The 16,868-nt window shown below is 41.5% G+C and overlaps 1 protein-coding gene across 1 annotated transcript in view; it reads left to right on the forward strand.

Moving 5' to 3' along the window:
* The window catches only part of psmd12 (proteasome 26S subunit, non-ATPase 12), a 44,537-nt gene that overhangs the window by 15,362 nt on the left and 12,307 nt on the right, over positions 1–16,868 (forward strand). The window contains exons 2-5 of the mRNA XM_078225783.1: positions 12,099–12,158; positions 13,697–13,825; positions 14,443–14,550; positions 16,068–16,172. Coding sequence (XP_078081909.1) covers positions 12,099–12,158; positions 13,697–13,825; positions 14,443–14,550; positions 16,068–16,172 — 402 coding nt within the window. The remainder of the gene's footprint in view (positions 1–12,098; positions 12,159–13,696; positions 13,826–14,442; positions 14,551–16,067; positions 16,173–16,868) is intronic.

Raw genomic sequence — 16,868 nt, forward strand, 5'->3', positions numbered from 1 at the left:
CACTGCTTAACCTGGAATGAGTGTTTTGGACCTTGGATGATGAGCATGGAAGAGGTAAAGGGGCAGGTGTTACACCTTCTGCGATTGCATGGGAAGGACATGTAAGTGTCAGAAGATGTCTGACCTATCCGGATGCCCCGACTCAAACTGTTAATGAATTGATAGAGCTATTTTTAAAAACATTGACCTGAAGTCCCCGCTAATTCTCCAGAGATTCGCTTCAACATGACTGGGAGAACTCCAGGGGAATCTGTCAAAAGTCGTGCAAACTAGCTGAACACTGCGCATTTGGACCACCTCTGAATGAAATATTGAGAGACAGATTGATTTATGGCATAAATGACCTAACTATCCAAAAGAAGCTGTTGGCAGAACCCAATTAGCATTTTTAAAAATCCATTGAGACAGCCTTGTCACTTGAATGCAGAAAAAGGGGCTCAGGAACTACAAAGGGCACCGAGCAGCAATGTCTTCCAATTAGGGGGAGGGACTTCATGCAACCAGTCCTCAAAGGAGAGTGCGTGTGTCAATCAGTTGTTAAAGGGCCCCATTCCATATAGAAACCCTAATGTCACCACCAGACAGTCAAGAAATAGCAGTGCTGACTCCAAGAGTATTAAAGAACATACCCAGAAAGGTGTAGTTGCTAAATAATGGATTATTGAAAGCACTGTCAAAGGATAATATTTCACAAACAGGTAAAACTTGTGCTGCCTGGGAAGAAGATCAAGGCCAGTACCTAAGCATACCATGCAGGTATCCCCTCAGGATCACTACAACTGAATTACATTGTAACAACGAAAGCTGCTCCAATAATGGTGGACTTGCTAGCAAATGGCCATCCCTTAAGGATGAAGGTAGACACGAGAGCTGCAGTCCCTGTTATCAGAGAACAGACCGATTAGGTATCTCCAATCAAGCATCCAATTCCTGAGGTTGGAAGATACGAAGCCCAGGCCAGCCACTTACACTAAGGGGACTTTTACACGTAAAAGGCACCACAGTGGCCCCAGTGACATATAAGCAACAATCCACTTGTCTGTCTCTCTCTCTCGTTGTACAGGGACACAAACCAAGCCTTATGGGGAGAAATTGGCTTTAGCAGATTGGGCTGAATTGATTTGTGTAAGGGGAATTTCTCAGGGTAACCCACTGCGGTGTCTTGTATTCAGTTGAATACAGCAAACACAGACTTGTGAAAGACAGTATGCAGTAAAAGTTTTATTTAACTAACACACATTGGGAGAGAGATGGTCAGAGGATTCTAGCCTGTCTCTGACGTTGCATCACATGAGCCCAACAGTTATACGTTTCTGAAGATTTGATCTTCCCGCCCCACCTGTCATCCAAACTGGATGATACAATTACATTAATACACTCATTTACCTTGGCCCAACAGCATTCTACCCCTTAGCATAATTAAAAACTCATTGGTTAATTGGACTTGTTCGTCTTTTCCTCCCCTCCTACCTAGTAACTTCACCTGTGCAAATCCGGTAGGTCCCATGGTCACTCCGAACTCCTGCAGTCCTGAGAACAATAAGGGAGTCGTTTTCCCTGCCCCTTGTATTAGTAGTGGCTACATTGCACCAATCATTACAGCTAGAAGCTGCATCCCTCCATCTATTACAAAAACCTCGGTACTACAGCTGCCTAGTCTGCCTCTGATAGGGTATATTACTCATTCCAAAAGAATATGGTCTGTCTGCTTAAACATTTTCCCATTATGCCAAGGGGCAAACTGCTTGGTGGCCAAAGCGCTCAAAATACAAAAATGCAGTTTAAATCTATAATACTTGTTCAAAAATTATTATATATGTGTGGATACAGACAGTACTTTCATAGTGAGGCACATTGTGGTACTTTCAATGTATAAGGCGCACTGTGGTCCCAAATCTACTTTGATTTAATAGTCTTATAAAACAGGGGTTCCCATTTTCCCCCGCTACAGTTGGAAATCTTCAGGCCAGGCATGGGCGGACTTTGCAAAGTTATCAGTAGATACTCTGGAGGGCATAGGGAAAGTAGAAGGAGCCAAGATCTACATTGCCTCAGATGCTACATCTAGATATTTCAGACCAGCATGCTGAAGAAGGTGGAAACTGAACAAGGGGACCTTGAAAGCTTGGGCATAATGAGGGCTGTGCAATTTGCAGAATGGGCCATGCGTGTAGTCACTGTTTTTAAGCCTGACAAATCAGCTTGTCTTTGTGGGTCTCCAAACTCGATAGATACCCCATTCCCCAGATCAATTTTTGTAGGCTAAAGTAACAGGCAGCAAGACATTCTCCAAGTTGGACATGAGCCACGCCTATCTTCAACTTGAAATATGTGGCAACACACACAAAGGACTCTAAGTATCCGTTTCCCTTTGGGTCTCGTCAGCGTATGCCATCTTCCAAAGAGTTATGGAAAACATGCTTCAAGGGCTACCCAAGGTTGCATTATGTTTGGATAGCGTCCTGGTCATGGCTGTTTCAGAACAGGAACATCTGGCCAACCTAGCAGAAGTACTGCAGAGATTTTCCAGAGCGGGAGAAATGCCTTTTCCAAGCAGCTGAAGACCTATTTAGGCCACCAGGTAGATGGTAAGGTGTTGCATCCAGTACAGGATACAGTAAAGGCCATCAAGGAAGCATCACTGAGTTGAAATCCTTCTTGGGACGAATCAACTATTATGGAAAATTTATCTCCAACTTGACTTCCATGCTGGCCCCCTTGCTTGCCCTATTGCAAAAATACCATAGATGGTCTTGAGAAGCTCTGCAAACAGAGGCCTTGTCTAAAGTTAACCATCAGCTGCTGTCAACTAACCTACTGGTCCCTTTTAACCCTAAAAATTTATATTGACTTGTGGTGCATCCTCATACGAGGTTGGGGTGGTGCTGTCACATCACTGGAAAGACAGGACAGAAAAGCCCATTACATATGCCTCAGATACAGAGTGAAGGCATTCTCAAATTGAAAGGGAAGGGTTGGCGGTTATATTGGGTATGAAGAAGTTCCATCAATGTGTCTACGGTCAATGGGGGTTTTTATAGTTATTGACCACAACCCCTTACTGGACTTCTTCAAAGAAGACAAGGCAATTCCCCCGCCCCACCACCTCTACTCTACAGTGCTGTGCCTTGTTATTGACAGGCTGTCAATAACATCTCCTGGAGCACCACTCTAGGAACTGGATAGCTAATGTTGATGCACTGAGTTGCCTCCGTTGCCCACAAGCCTGGCTCCTATACCTGCATTAGAAGAGGTCATTATGAGTCTGACTGTTTTGGAGACCTTGCTGGTGTCAGCAAGGCAGATCAAATCCTGGATCCAAAAAGACCCAACCTTATTCAAAATAAGGCACATGATTTCTATGCAGGGGATTCCAAGGATGACCTTCCAAAGAAATTAAATCCAACTCATTAAGAAAGCTGAACTTTGTGTTGAGGGCGGGATCATTCTTTGGGGGTCCTGAGTAATTATTCTACCTCCAGGATGGCATCCAAAATTAACAGAACTACATAATGACCACCCACAAGTATCAAAAAATGAAGGTGCTGGCTAGCAGTAATGTCTGGCCCGGTCTTGACTCTGACATTACAGACTTGGTAAAGTGATATGACCTGTGCCAGGAAAATCGGAAGTCCTCAGCCTCTGTACACCCATGGGAGTGGCCTGGAAGGTCATGGGTGCATCTACACGTGGACTTTGCAAGACCCTTTTATGGGTTCCATATTTTGAATCATGGTGGAAGCACACTCCATTGTTGGAGTGCAATGCGTGGGCTCCATGACATCGCAGGCTACGATCAAGAAATGATGGCAAAGCTTCATATACCGGAAGTCCTGGTTTCCGATGATGGCATGTCCTTTACTAGCAGTGATATCCAGAACTGTGCTCTCCAATGGTATCCGACGTGTCCAAACTGCATCTTGCCACCCGTTGTCAAATGGACTGGCAGAGCAGGCAGTTCAAATGTTTAAAAAAAGGCAACAAGAAACAACTGGTGGCATCTGGAGGCCAAATTGGCACGATTTTCTTTCAATTACAGGACAACACTGCATACCACAACAGGTGTGGCTCCAACAGAGCAGTTAATGGGATGATGACTGAACCTACTATTTCCAAACCTTGTCCCAACAAAGCCAAAAAAGAAACTTGGGATTCTACAAGGACGGAGAACTTTTGCAACAGGTGATCTGGTCCACATAAGGAACTTCAGGGATGGTCCAAGATAGGTCCCATGGATAGTTATGGAGAAAACCAGGACCAGTTTCTTACAAGGTCAAAGTTCACGCTAAAACCCTAAAGAAGCACTTGAACTATTTCGGGATCAGCGAGTCCTTGCCTGAGCTGCCACTGGCCATAGAGATAGCCAGTGCCAGCCCTCAGTTCAAAGTTGCCTCCTCCGGATAGTGAAGGTACAGACTCCGAGATGATGGCTGAGGAAATAGACCTCTGGGCTGAAGCAGAACCTGAGGAGGAACCTGCTTTGGTAACACTTTTTCGGAGGGAGCAAAGCAGTATCTTGTTCGGTTTATACCGCCTGACTCTGCCCACCTTCAACAGGCCTCTGCCCGAGTGCCAAGCAATGGAAAGAACTACCTCGCAGTGGGGGTGCTGGGAGGAGCAGGCCTGGGGAGCAGGAGGTCATGGAGGATCATCAAAAGATCTTCCCATGGGCTTTGGAGTACGAGCTGTCTTATTGAGCAAGCAGAGGCCCGCCCAACGGGAAGCAGTCAGCAGGGGTTTTGAGTCCAACTTTACCTGGACTAGGTTCTAGGTCCTGAAGTGAAGCTGATCTGAGTGTAAGCCATGGGAACGGAAGTTTCCTTTGGTGCACGATAAAGGGTATTGGTGACAGGAAACTGTGTTTTGGCTGAATTACTGCAGTGTGTGTGAAATAAATCATCATTCAGCAACCAGTAGGATTGTCCCCTATGTCCCTAAGCCTAAAATCATGAATGTACGAAATTGACTCTGGTTGATCGATGTTTAAAGAATTAAATTTGTAAATTGTTTTCCTGGGGTTTGATTTACTCGATCTCTAAATGACCAGAAGTGAAAGTTCTATTTTCGGACAATTTCATAACACATTAGCCGAAGTATTTATTTCAAAAGGTTGTTGAAGTCTTGCAGATCAAAAAGGGATCTAGCTATTAAATTAAAGTTTCAGGACAGTGAGTCAAGTTTAAAACCACGAGGCACTTCACAAGTTAACAAAAATACCGTAAAATCAGCATCTGTTCATAGTATCAAGAACTGAAGCCTCCAGCAGTGATATTTTCTTGGAAACATAGAAATTTGCATTAGAGAGAGTCATTTTTAATTGTGGAATTGTCACATTCCATGATTAAAAATTCAACTTAAATGTTTTTTTATTTCAGTTTCTATGCATCTTTGAGCAGTTTACCTCGATCAATGGCAAGTGCTGCCTCACTTTGCTGCTGACTGCAAGTTCAGTCCTATTGTTTTCAGCATGACATCTATAACTTTACAGCCTCTCATCTTCCACCCTGTGAAGCCTTTTATGTTTGACATTACCTTTCATTCTTCTAAACTCCAAAGAATATAACTCCATTCTACTCAATCTCTCCTCATTGCATGACTCTCATCTCGGAAATCAATCTAATGAACCCTTTAAGACAAGTATAAGAAAATCAAAACTATAAACATTCTAGGTGTTTACTCAGATAGGTGTAGTCTATAGGCCGCCAAATAATATCGTGGCGTAGCAAGCAATACACAAAGAAATAACATGCATTTAAAAATGGTACGGCAATTATCATGGATGGATTTTCATCTACATGTCGATTGGCCAAGTCAGTCTTGAGGAAGAGTTCATAGAATGTATCCGTGATAGTTTCATAGAACAGTATGTAATGGAACCTACAAGGGAGGAAGCTATCCTAGATCTGGTCCTGTGTAATGAGGCAAGAATAATTGATGCTCTCAGAAGGGGCGATCACAGTATGATTGAATTTAAAATATAGATGGAGGCTGAGAAGGTAAAGTCCAATACCAGTGTCTAGTGCTTAAACGAAGGAGACTACGATGGGATGAGGGAGGAGTTGGCTACGGTAGACTGGGAACAAAGACTTTATGGTAGGATAATTGAGGAACCGTGGAGGACTTTCAAAGTGATTTTCCACATTGCTCAGCAAAAGTATATACCAGTGATAAAAGTATATACCAGCGAAAAGGAAGGACTGTAGGAAAAGGGATAATCAGCCATGGATATCAAAGGAAATAAAGGAGGGTATCAAATTGAAAGAAAATGCATACAAAGTGGCAAAGATTAGTGAGAACCTAGAGGATTGGGAAATGTTTAAAGGTCAACAGAAAGCCACGAGAAAAGCTATAAAGAAAAGAAAGATAGATTGAGAGTAAACTAGCTCAGAATATAAAAACAGACAAAGGTTTCTAGAAATGTATAAAATGAAAATGAATGGCTGTGGTAAACACTGGTCCTTTAGAGGATGAGAAGGGGGATTTAATAACGGGAAATGAGGAAATAGCCGAGGCATTGAACAGGTATTTTTGTATTGGTCTTCACAGTGGAAGACACAAATAACATGCCAAAAATTGATGACAAGAAGGTTATGGCAAGTGAGGACCTAGAAACAATCACTATCACGAAGGAGGTAGTGTTGGGCAAGCTAATGCGGCTAAAAGATAGACCAGTCTCCTGGCCCTGATGAATGCATCCCAGGGTACTGAAAGAGATGGCGGGGGAAATAGCAAATGCGCTCATGGTAATTTTCCAAAATTCGCTGGACTTTGGGGTGGTTCCGGCAGATTGGAAAGCAGCAAATGTGATGCCCCTGTTTTAAAAAAAGGAGCCATACAAAAGGCGGGTAACTATAGGCTGGTTAGCTTAACTTCTGGAATGGGGAAAATGCTTGAATCAATCATCAAGGAAGTAATAGTGAGACATCTGGATATAAATTGTCCCATTGTGAAGATGCATCATGGGTTCATGAAAGGCAGGTCATGTTTAACTAACTTACTGGAATTCTTTTGAGGACATTATGAGCGCGGTGGAGGGAGCACAATGGGGAACTGGTACGTATGGTGTATCTGGATTTCCAGAAGCCATTTGACAAGATGCCATACTAAAGGCTGGTGCATAAGATAAAGGTGCACGGCATTACAGGTAATGTATTAGCGTGGATAGAGGATTGGTTAACGAACAAAAAGCAAAGAGTGGGGATAAATGGGTTGTTTTTCTGGTTGGCGATCAGTGACTTGTGGTGTGCCTCAGGAATCGGTGTTGGGACCACAGTTGTTTACGATTTACATAGATGATTTGGGGACCAAATGTAGTGTGTCCAAGTTGGCAGATGGCACTAAGGTGAGTGATAGAACCAAGTGTGCAGAGGACACTGAACATCTGCAGAGGGATATAGATAGTCTAAGTGAGTGGGCAAAGGTCTGGCAGATGGAGTACAATGTTGGTAAATGTGAGGTCATCCATTTTGGTAGGAATACCAGCAAAATGGACTATTATTTAAATGGTAAAAAACTGCAGCATGCTGCTGTGCAGAGGGACCTGGGTGATCTTGTGCATGAATCACAAGAAGTTGGTTTGCACGTGCAGCAGGTAATTAAGAAGGCAAATAGAATTTTATCCTTCATTGTTAGAGGGATGGAGTTTAAAAACAGCGAGGTTATGTTGCAACTGTATAAGGTGTTGGTGAGGCCACACCTGGAGTACTGTGTACAGTTTTGGTCTCCTTAAGAAAGGATATACTGGCACTGGAGGGGATGCAGAGGAGATTCACTATGTTGATTCCGGAGTTGAGAGGGTTGGCTTATTAGGAGAGCCTGAGTAGACTGGGGCTATACTCATTGGGATTTAGAAGAATGAGGGGAGATTTTATAGAGACACATAAGAACATAAGAACATAAGAAATAGGAGCAGGAGTAGGCCATCTAGCCCCTCGAGCCTGCCCCGCCATTCAATAAGATCATGGCTGATCTGACGTGGATCAGTACCACTTACCCGCCTGATCCCCATAACCCTTAATTCCCTTACCGATCAGGAATCCATCCATCCGCGCTTTAAACATATTCAGCGAGGTAGCCTCCACCACCTCAGTGGGCAGAGAATTCCAGAGATTCACCACCCTCTGGGAGAAGAAGTTCCTCCTCAACTCTGTCTTAAACCGACCCCCCTTTATTTTGAGGCTGTGTCCTCTAGTTTTAACTTCCTTACTAAGTGGAAAGAATCTCTCCGCCTCCACCCTATCCAGCCCCCGCATTATCTTATAAGTCTCCATAAGATCCCCCCTCATCCTTCTAAACTCCAACGAGTACAAACCCAATCTCCTCAGCCTCTCCTCATAATCCAAACCCCTCATCTCCGGTATCAACCTGGTGAACCTTCTCTGCACTCCCTCCAATGCCAATATATCCTTCCTCATATAAGGGGACCAATACTGCACACAGTATTCCAGCTGCGGCCTCACCAATGCCCTGTACAGGTGCATCAAGACATCCCTGCTTTTATATTCTATCCCCTTCGCAATATAGGCCAACATCCCATTTGCCTTCTTGATCACCTGTTGTACCTGCAGACTGGGCTTTTGCGTCTCATGCACAAGGACCCCCAGGTCCCTTTGCACGGTAGCATGTTTTAATTTGTTTCCATTGAGATAGTAATCCCATTTGTTATTATTTCCTCCAAAGTGTATAACCTCGCATTTCTCAACGTTATACTCCATTTGCCATATCCTCGCCCACTCACTCAGCCTGTCCAAATCTCTCTGCAGATCTTCTCCGTCCTCCACACGATTCACTTTTCCACTTATCTTTGTGTCGTCTGCAAACTTCGTTACCCTACACTCCGTCCCCTCCTCCAGATCATCTATATAAATGGTAAATAGTTGCGGCCCGAGTACCGATCCCTGCGGCACGCCACTAGTTACCTTCCTCCAACCGGAAAAACACCCATTTATTCCGACTCTTTGCTTCCTGTCGGATAGCCAGTCCCCAATCCACTTTAACACACTACCCCCAACTCCGTGTGCCCTAATCTTCTTCAGTAGCCTTTTATGGGGCACCTTATCAAACGCCTTTTGGAAATCCAAAAACACCGCATCCACCGGTTCTCCTCCATCAACCGCCCTAGTCACATCTTCATAAAAATCCAACATGTTCGTCAAGCACGACTTTCCCCTCATGAATCCATGCTGCGTCTGATTGATCGAACCATTTCTATCCAGATGCCCTGCTATCTCCTCTTTAATAATGGATTCCAGCATTTTCCCTACTACAGACGTTAAGCTGACCGGCCTATAGTTACCCGCCTTTTGTCTCCTTCCTTTTTTAAACAGTGGCGTAACATTAGCCGTTTTCCAATCAACCGGCACTACCCCAGAATGCAACGAGATTATGAAGGGAATAGATAGAAGCAGGGAGGCTGTTTCCACTGGCAGGTGAAACTAGAACTAGGAGGCATATCCATAAATAAGGGGGAGCAGATTTAGGACTGAGTTGAGGAGGAACTTCTTCACACAAAAAGGATTGTGAATCTGGAATTCCCTGCCCAGTGAAGCAGTTGAGGCTACCTCATTGAATGTTTTTAAGGCAAAGATAGATTTTTGAACAGTAAAGGAATTGAGTTATGGTGAGCAGGTGGGTAAGTGGAGCTGAGTCCACAAAAAGATCAGCCATGATCTTATTGAATGGCGGAGCAGGCTCGAGGGGCCGGAATGGCCTACTCCTGCTCCTAGTCCTTAGTGATTGGTTCTAAATAGTTTATTTGTGCCATGAATTCATCTACTTCATTGAAGATGATTTATGCATCAGATGAAGCACCTTTGACTTCAAATTTTACTACTTTTCCATGCAATGAATTTATTTGCTGATGTAAATTTTTGTTAAACTCTGCCCTTGACTGTCCCACTCTGCTTGTCCTTATCGATATTCTTATGTTCTTTCTCCCCAATATCCTATGTGATTGCAGGACTATATTGTGCACCAACTCGCACACCCTGCCCATTCACTTAACTATTCTATATACCTGAGCTGCCTCTTTGCATCTTTCTCACCTGGCTTTGTATCGTCAGCAAACTTGAACACAGTACCTTAGGTTGTCTCATCTAAGTTATTAATATGTATTATAAATAATTGAGGTCCAAGCACTGATCTTTGCATGCTTCTAGTTATACCCTGCCGTCTTGAAAATGAGCCATTTATTTCTACTATATTTTCTGCCCATTAACCAGTTCTGTCAAGCAATCCCATTATCTGCTCTGATTATTAATACCCTCAACAAAACTCAGATTTGTGAAAACATTATTTTCCTTTCATAAAATCATATAGACCCTGTCTAATATTGTGATTTTTTTTTTCTGAAGTGTGTTGTTGTGAGATTAATTGACCCACAGTTCCCAACTCTCTTTTTTGTCTCCCTCCTTTCTTGAATAGAGCAGTTACATTTGGCACTCACAATGGGGATTGTTCTAGGATCTTAAGGAATTTTGGAAGATGAAACCAATGCATCCATTATCTCGGCAGTCGTCTCTTTTCGAATCCTAGGGTGCAGGCATCAAGGCTGGTGCATTTATTGCTTTTTAGGCGTATTCAACTTTTCAATCCTTTTTCATTTGCTTTTTTCAAGTTCTTTTTCGTTTGCAAATATTAATCACTTCCTGTTCCTTCCCTCATTATTTCCCCACAATTTCTGGTATGGTTTTTATGTCCTCTACTATGAAGCTAGACACACAGTGAGCCAAATCTTCCGAGGAGTGGCAATCACTGAGTTGTCAAACCGATACTATTTTTTCACATAGCTCTGGAGCTCCTCATTTCTCACCTAGACTTATAAACTGGCCCCTTCAGAAGTGCGGAGTATAGCTGTTCTGAGGGTCTGCCTTTATATGGCACAATGGTTAGAGGAAGCCAAGCCATGCTCCCTTTCTACAGCAGTAGTATTTTGATAAGTTCTTTCGCTAACTTGAAAAATGTTGGGACATTTAAATAATTTTTCACTGTTCGTGAATGAGTGTAAATTTGGTAAATGGGGAAGGGTAGAGTGGGTAGAGATCTGGGTAGAGTGCTGACGTCAGGTCTTTGCCGCCAGATAAGGACATCCTTAAAAGGATCTTGACGAACCAGATGGGTTTCTACGTTGATCTAATAGTGCCTCAGTCATCATTACTGAGACTCGCTTTAATCTTGTATTTATTTTGAAAACAAGTTAATTTATTCTAAATGTCACTTATTTCACTGTCACCTGTTTAATGAGTTCTGAGCATATACTTTGAACACAGTTGAAATTTGGAGCACCCCACCTACTATAAAGGTCATTTGCTGCACTAAGCTAATGATGGGAAATTTGAGATTTATTGGATAGATGATTTCTCTGGGTTTATGTTGTAATGTTACTTTATAATCATACAGTCCTGCCTGCACTCACACTTGAGCATTTTACTCACTTTTCTAAACTCTGCATTCTTCTCCTCTGTTTCCACGTGTTATAGTTTAAGAAATTACCAAGTTCCAGAAAATAATAACTGAACTCTTTGAACAGTGTGGCCCTGTGGTTGAGTTTGATTGCGCACATAGATTCTTGGCCTTCATGTTACACTAACTCTTACCCATTACTTTTGCCTGTGGTTCAACTCTGTGCATTCTCTGTTCCAATCATTGGTGCTGTTTTGGCCCTGGCCTGCTCTTGGCTGCCTTTTGCTTGACAGGTGCAGGAATTCTGACACTCTTGGGTAGCAGTTAGTGTGCATTCCTTTTGACTCCATATTTAGGCAGTGTTTTTTTTGTCAGTTGTTGAATTTAATTGGGTTAATTTGTTTCATTATTTACTACTTTTGCCAGACACCTGAGAAGGTGGAACCCACCACATTTTTTTTTAAAGATGCAGGTGTGCATTTTATTTTAATCCTGTTTAATTTTGTACAGTAGTAGAAAATGGTAAACTTCCAAAGTTGCCTGTGTACTTCATCTTTCCTTCAAATGTCAGATTAAGAATTGAACATGGAATCTGATTTGATAAGTCAGGAATTTAGGAAGTAGGAACAAATAGTATTGCTTTGTATGCAACCTATTTTTCCGGTGATAATCATGTTGTTGTTGTTGTTGTTGTTTAGGATGGAAGATTGCAGGAGGCTATTGATAACCTTTTGTCATTGGAAAAGCAGACCCGAACAGTAAGTACAAGTTAATTTTTTTTTTGAGATCATACCAAATAGGAGCAGGAGTAGCTATTTGGCCAATTGAACCTGCTCCACCGTTCAGTAAGACCATGGCTAATTTGATTATGGCCTAAACTCCACTATTCTGCTAGATCTCCATAACCCTTGACTCCTTCAACAATTAAAACTTTTACTAATTCAGTCTTGAATATATTCAAATGATCAAGCCTCCACTGCACTCTGGTGAAGAGATTTCCAAAGGCTAGCAACCCTCAGAGGAAAAATTCCTCCTTGTCTCCAAATTAAATGGAAAACCTGCATTTTTAAACTATGCTCCTCCCCCACCTCGTTCTTGATTCACCCACAAGGGGAAACATCCTTTCTGCATCTACCCTGTCAAACCCCTTCAGAACCTTTTGTTTCAATAAAATCAACTCTCATTCGTCTAAACACTAAAGTATAGGACTGACCTACTCAACCTTTCCTCAGAAGACAACCGCTTCACCCATAAATCAGCCAAGTGAACCTTAACTGGACCAAGGCTTTAATAAGGACTGGAGTTCAGTGGTCCTGGCAGAACCCAAATTGAGCATTGATGAAATTATTTCTGACACAGTGCCATTGGATAGGGCTGTCAACAATGGATTCCATCACTTTGAAGACTGAGGATAGACTAATGAGACCGCAGTTTACCAGATTGGATTTGTCCCGTTTTTATGAACAGGATGTACCTGGATAGTTTGGGTAGATGCCAGTAGTGTAGCTGCACTGGACCAGCTTGGCTAAGGTCACAGCTAGTTTTGGAACGCAAGTCTACACAAGTAATCCAATTGTAATGTTGTTGGGGCCCATAGCCTTTGTTATATCCAGTACATTCAGCTGCTTGTTATCATATGGAGTAAATTAAATTATCTAAAGACCAGTATCTGTGATAGGGACCTCAGGAGGCCAAGATGGATCATCCACTCAGCACTTCCGGCTGAAGTTGGTTGCAAAAGCTTCAGCCTTGTCTTTTGCTCTGACACCCTGGGATCCTCCATCATTGGAGATGTTTGTGGAGCCTCCTCCTCTGGTTAGTTATTTAATTATCCACCAAGATTCACAACTGGCTGTAGTAGGACTGCAGAGAATTATGGTTGTGGGATCTCTTGTTTCCTGTCAATCCCATAAATGTGAAGGAATAAGTTACTGGAGCACAGATGGTGGAACAAGAAAACTTGATCGGTTTCAAGGGGGGAAGCAACAAATAAGTCTCAGTATTAAAATCCCACAGGGAGTATTTGAGGATTGGGGGAAGTTTGGTAGAACACTGTCCTGGAAGCTGTTACTATATTTTTAGGCAAAAGGCAAATTCCAGATCAAGTTCAGAAGTACAATTGTTTACGGTTCCTTTCTTAGCTAATTTGAAATTACTGTAGACGTTTGCTCACCCTTGTAACCCTATTCCATTGATTAATTTTGAACTGTTTCAGAGTTTCCACTGCATTTGGTTCATAATTATAATGAGATTATTACTTTGACCGACAGCTCAATATTTTCATTATAAATCCTAGGCCTCTGATATGGCATCCACATCAAGAATCCTGGTTGCTATTGTAAAGATGTGTTATGAAACAAAAGATTGGGATGCATTGAATGAAAATATTGTACTTCTGTCTAAAAGGAGAAGTCAACTAAAACAGGTAAGATCCACAGATTGTGCGGATAAACCTTTTAAAACTATTCTTGACTGTAACTCCAATTTAGAGAACACTATCCGATCTTTTATCAGAGGATACGAAGGGGAAAAGCTTAAACATTCAAATGTCTAATTGATATTTATCCCTGAAGTCAGTTAAGCCTCCAATTTTAAATTGATCATTTGCATTTCTGTTTGAGAAGATTGAATTTTCAACATTTCAGTTTACAGTATTTATACATGCTTTATTTTCTTATCTTGCTTGTATAAAATGAAATCAAGAGCAAAGAGAAAAGTCCTACTTGTATGAACTTTCTTGATAAAAGAAGATATTTGTCTTGGATAATTTTCTTCTTATATTTCTAAATAATTGGAAGGATCTATGCCTGACACTTGATACAGGAAATTGTTATTTCTCATTAAAAATAATATAAAGATGTTTAACGTACGACAGGAATGCCTGTTGATGGGATTCAAATAAAGCTATGCTTTTAAGTCAACTTGAATGCTGTTCGTGTTGCTTATAATTTGTTACGGTTGGATGAGAATCAATACACTGTCTAATTCTCAATGTAACTAGTATTTACAAATCCAGCCCGAGTTCCTTTGTTTATTTTGCAGGCAGTTACAAAAATGGTCCAAGAGTGCTGTACTTATGTCAGTCAGATCACTGACCTGCCAATCAAATTGAGATTGATAGACACTTTGCGTACTGTCACAGCTGGGAAGGTTAGTATGTTTTCATCTGGTTCCAGAAGCATGCTTCTTTGCAAGATCTATCTCAGAAAGTAAACCTTTTTATGTACAGCTATTTAACCTTTGAGATGGCATACATTGACCAAAAAATATGCTCAACATTGTTGTTTATTTGCCTAAACTTACATTCAATAGCATTGTTGTTTGGATGTCAGTGTCAATGCAAACCCTTTCCTGTGTATAACAAAATTATTTGAATGTATAATCATTATCAATTATAGAGCAATCAGTCTATAGATTGTATTATAATAATGTGCATGAAGTATGGGCTGTATGTACCTGTCGAACCATTCCATAACACGATTCACCACATACTATTTATCTGTCCTTATTTTTGATGCTATTGATCAGGATAGTGCACAGAACGCCTATGAATCTTTTATGTTTTCAACTTAATGTTTAATCCAAAAGATGGCAATTCCAGCAATGCAGCACTGCAATGAAGTGTCAGCATAGATTATACCTGGAGTGGGTCTGGAACATAAAATCTTTAACTCAAAGACAAGAGTGTATGGATGTAAGCAGCTCCCTAAAATCTTGACGATGTGACCGTTTTTATCACCCAAGCACTCAGTTTGACTGTGCATCATTGCTAAGGCTGAGCATACTGAAATCAATTTTACCATTCTTTACCAACATTCTTGCAATGGCCATCTAAAAAAAATCAGCAACCATGAATTTAACCATTTTGTGCATTTACCCAGTCAATGACTTGGGACCCTTCTCATCCCAAGGTTTGCTGAATCATCATTTGTTACACATGCCAATTTTCTTCCTTTGCTGAAGGTGGTAAATCATGGCAAGCATATTTTGAGGTTTACAGCATGGAAACAGGCCCTATGGCCCAACTTGTCCATGCCACCCTTTTTGTTTGACCACTAAGCTAGTCCCAATTGCCTGCTTTTGGCCCATATCCCTCTATACCCATCTTGCCCATGTAACTGTCTAAATACTTTGTTTCCAAAATGGAATGTTATGATTATTATCATTAGGTTTGTTTTTGTCCATCTGGTCTGTTTCATTCTTTCTAAGCCCAACCCAAGAATGTGCAAACATATATTTTCAAAAATAGTTGCCATGTCTCACAACAAATTTGTTTTGTTTTGTGTTTTCTGCCTCCTAACAACCTCTACTTATTTGTGCTTATCAAATCCCTACTTCTGGCACAATAGATAACGGAGATTAGGGTCTGATTTGAGGGTCCTTCTCAATGAATGCTGTTGAATGACATGGCACATTGAGCCAACAGACAGGAAATGTATGTTAGGGGTTATTAATACCAAATATGTTTGTAATCAATTAGAACAACATTGCTACTCCATGGATTGTCTGCAACATTTTAATAAACTCTACATTAGGTTCCGACAGATCATACTTGTGACCTTCCTGGTTTGTATTATTCCATTTTTAAGAGATTAAATGTTTATGGACAGTGGATAGTAAAAATCAGAATGCAAAAAAAACTTCATACAAGCTATTTGTTTTTCTAGATTTATGTAGAAATCGAGCGTGCTCGCTTAACCAAGCATTTAGCAATGATAAAGGAGGAAGATGGGGAGCTGAAAGAAGCTGCCGCCATTTTGCAAGAACTTCAGGTGAATGTCAACGAAAATGTCTGGACTTGCAAAAGGTTCTTTTAATAATTATGTGGTGTAAAATTAATTTTGACCTACTAAATTCTGATGTAACATAGGCGATTCCTTAAATCGCTATTGGATCGTGCCCAAACAATGGTAGTCAAAAATGCCTTTTCAGTGTGTTTGGGCCACATGTTGCAACTTGAAGATCATGAAATAGTAGAGATAAAACAATTACTGTCTCCATGCTGTTTTACTTTCCCCTTCCACAGAAATTGTTACTTTGATGTTGGACTTGCAGCATTCAACTTCAGCAGATTAATTAATTAAGTAAATGCAGACCACTTGGTTATAAATATAAGTATCGTGTTGCTGCCCCATAAAGGTGGTTGCCAAAATCATGATTTACTGTCAAAGAATCATATTTATGATCACAGACCTAAATCAGCAACAAGAAAAATTCCAGTCTAGCACCTTAACTTCAATGTCATAGCGTTAGTTAGCACTCCTTTGCCGTACAGCACGCTGGCATAGTGGTTAGCACTGCTGCCTCATAGTGCCAGAGACCCAGATTCAATTCGCACCTTGGGATGTCTGTGTGGAGTCTGCACGTTCTCCCTGTGTCTGTGTGGGTTTCCTCTGGGTGCTCCATTTTCCTCCCATACTCCAAAGATGTGCGGGTTAGGTACATTGGCCATGCCAAATTGCCCCTTT

Source organism: Mustelus asterias, chromosome 12 (assembly GCF_964213995.1).
Source record: "Mustelus asterias chromosome 12, sMusAst1.hap1.1, whole genome shotgun sequence".
In the NCBI taxonomy this organism is placed as follows: domain Eukaryota; kingdom Metazoa; phylum Chordata; class Chondrichthyes; order Carcharhiniformes; family Triakidae; genus Mustelus; species Mustelus asterias.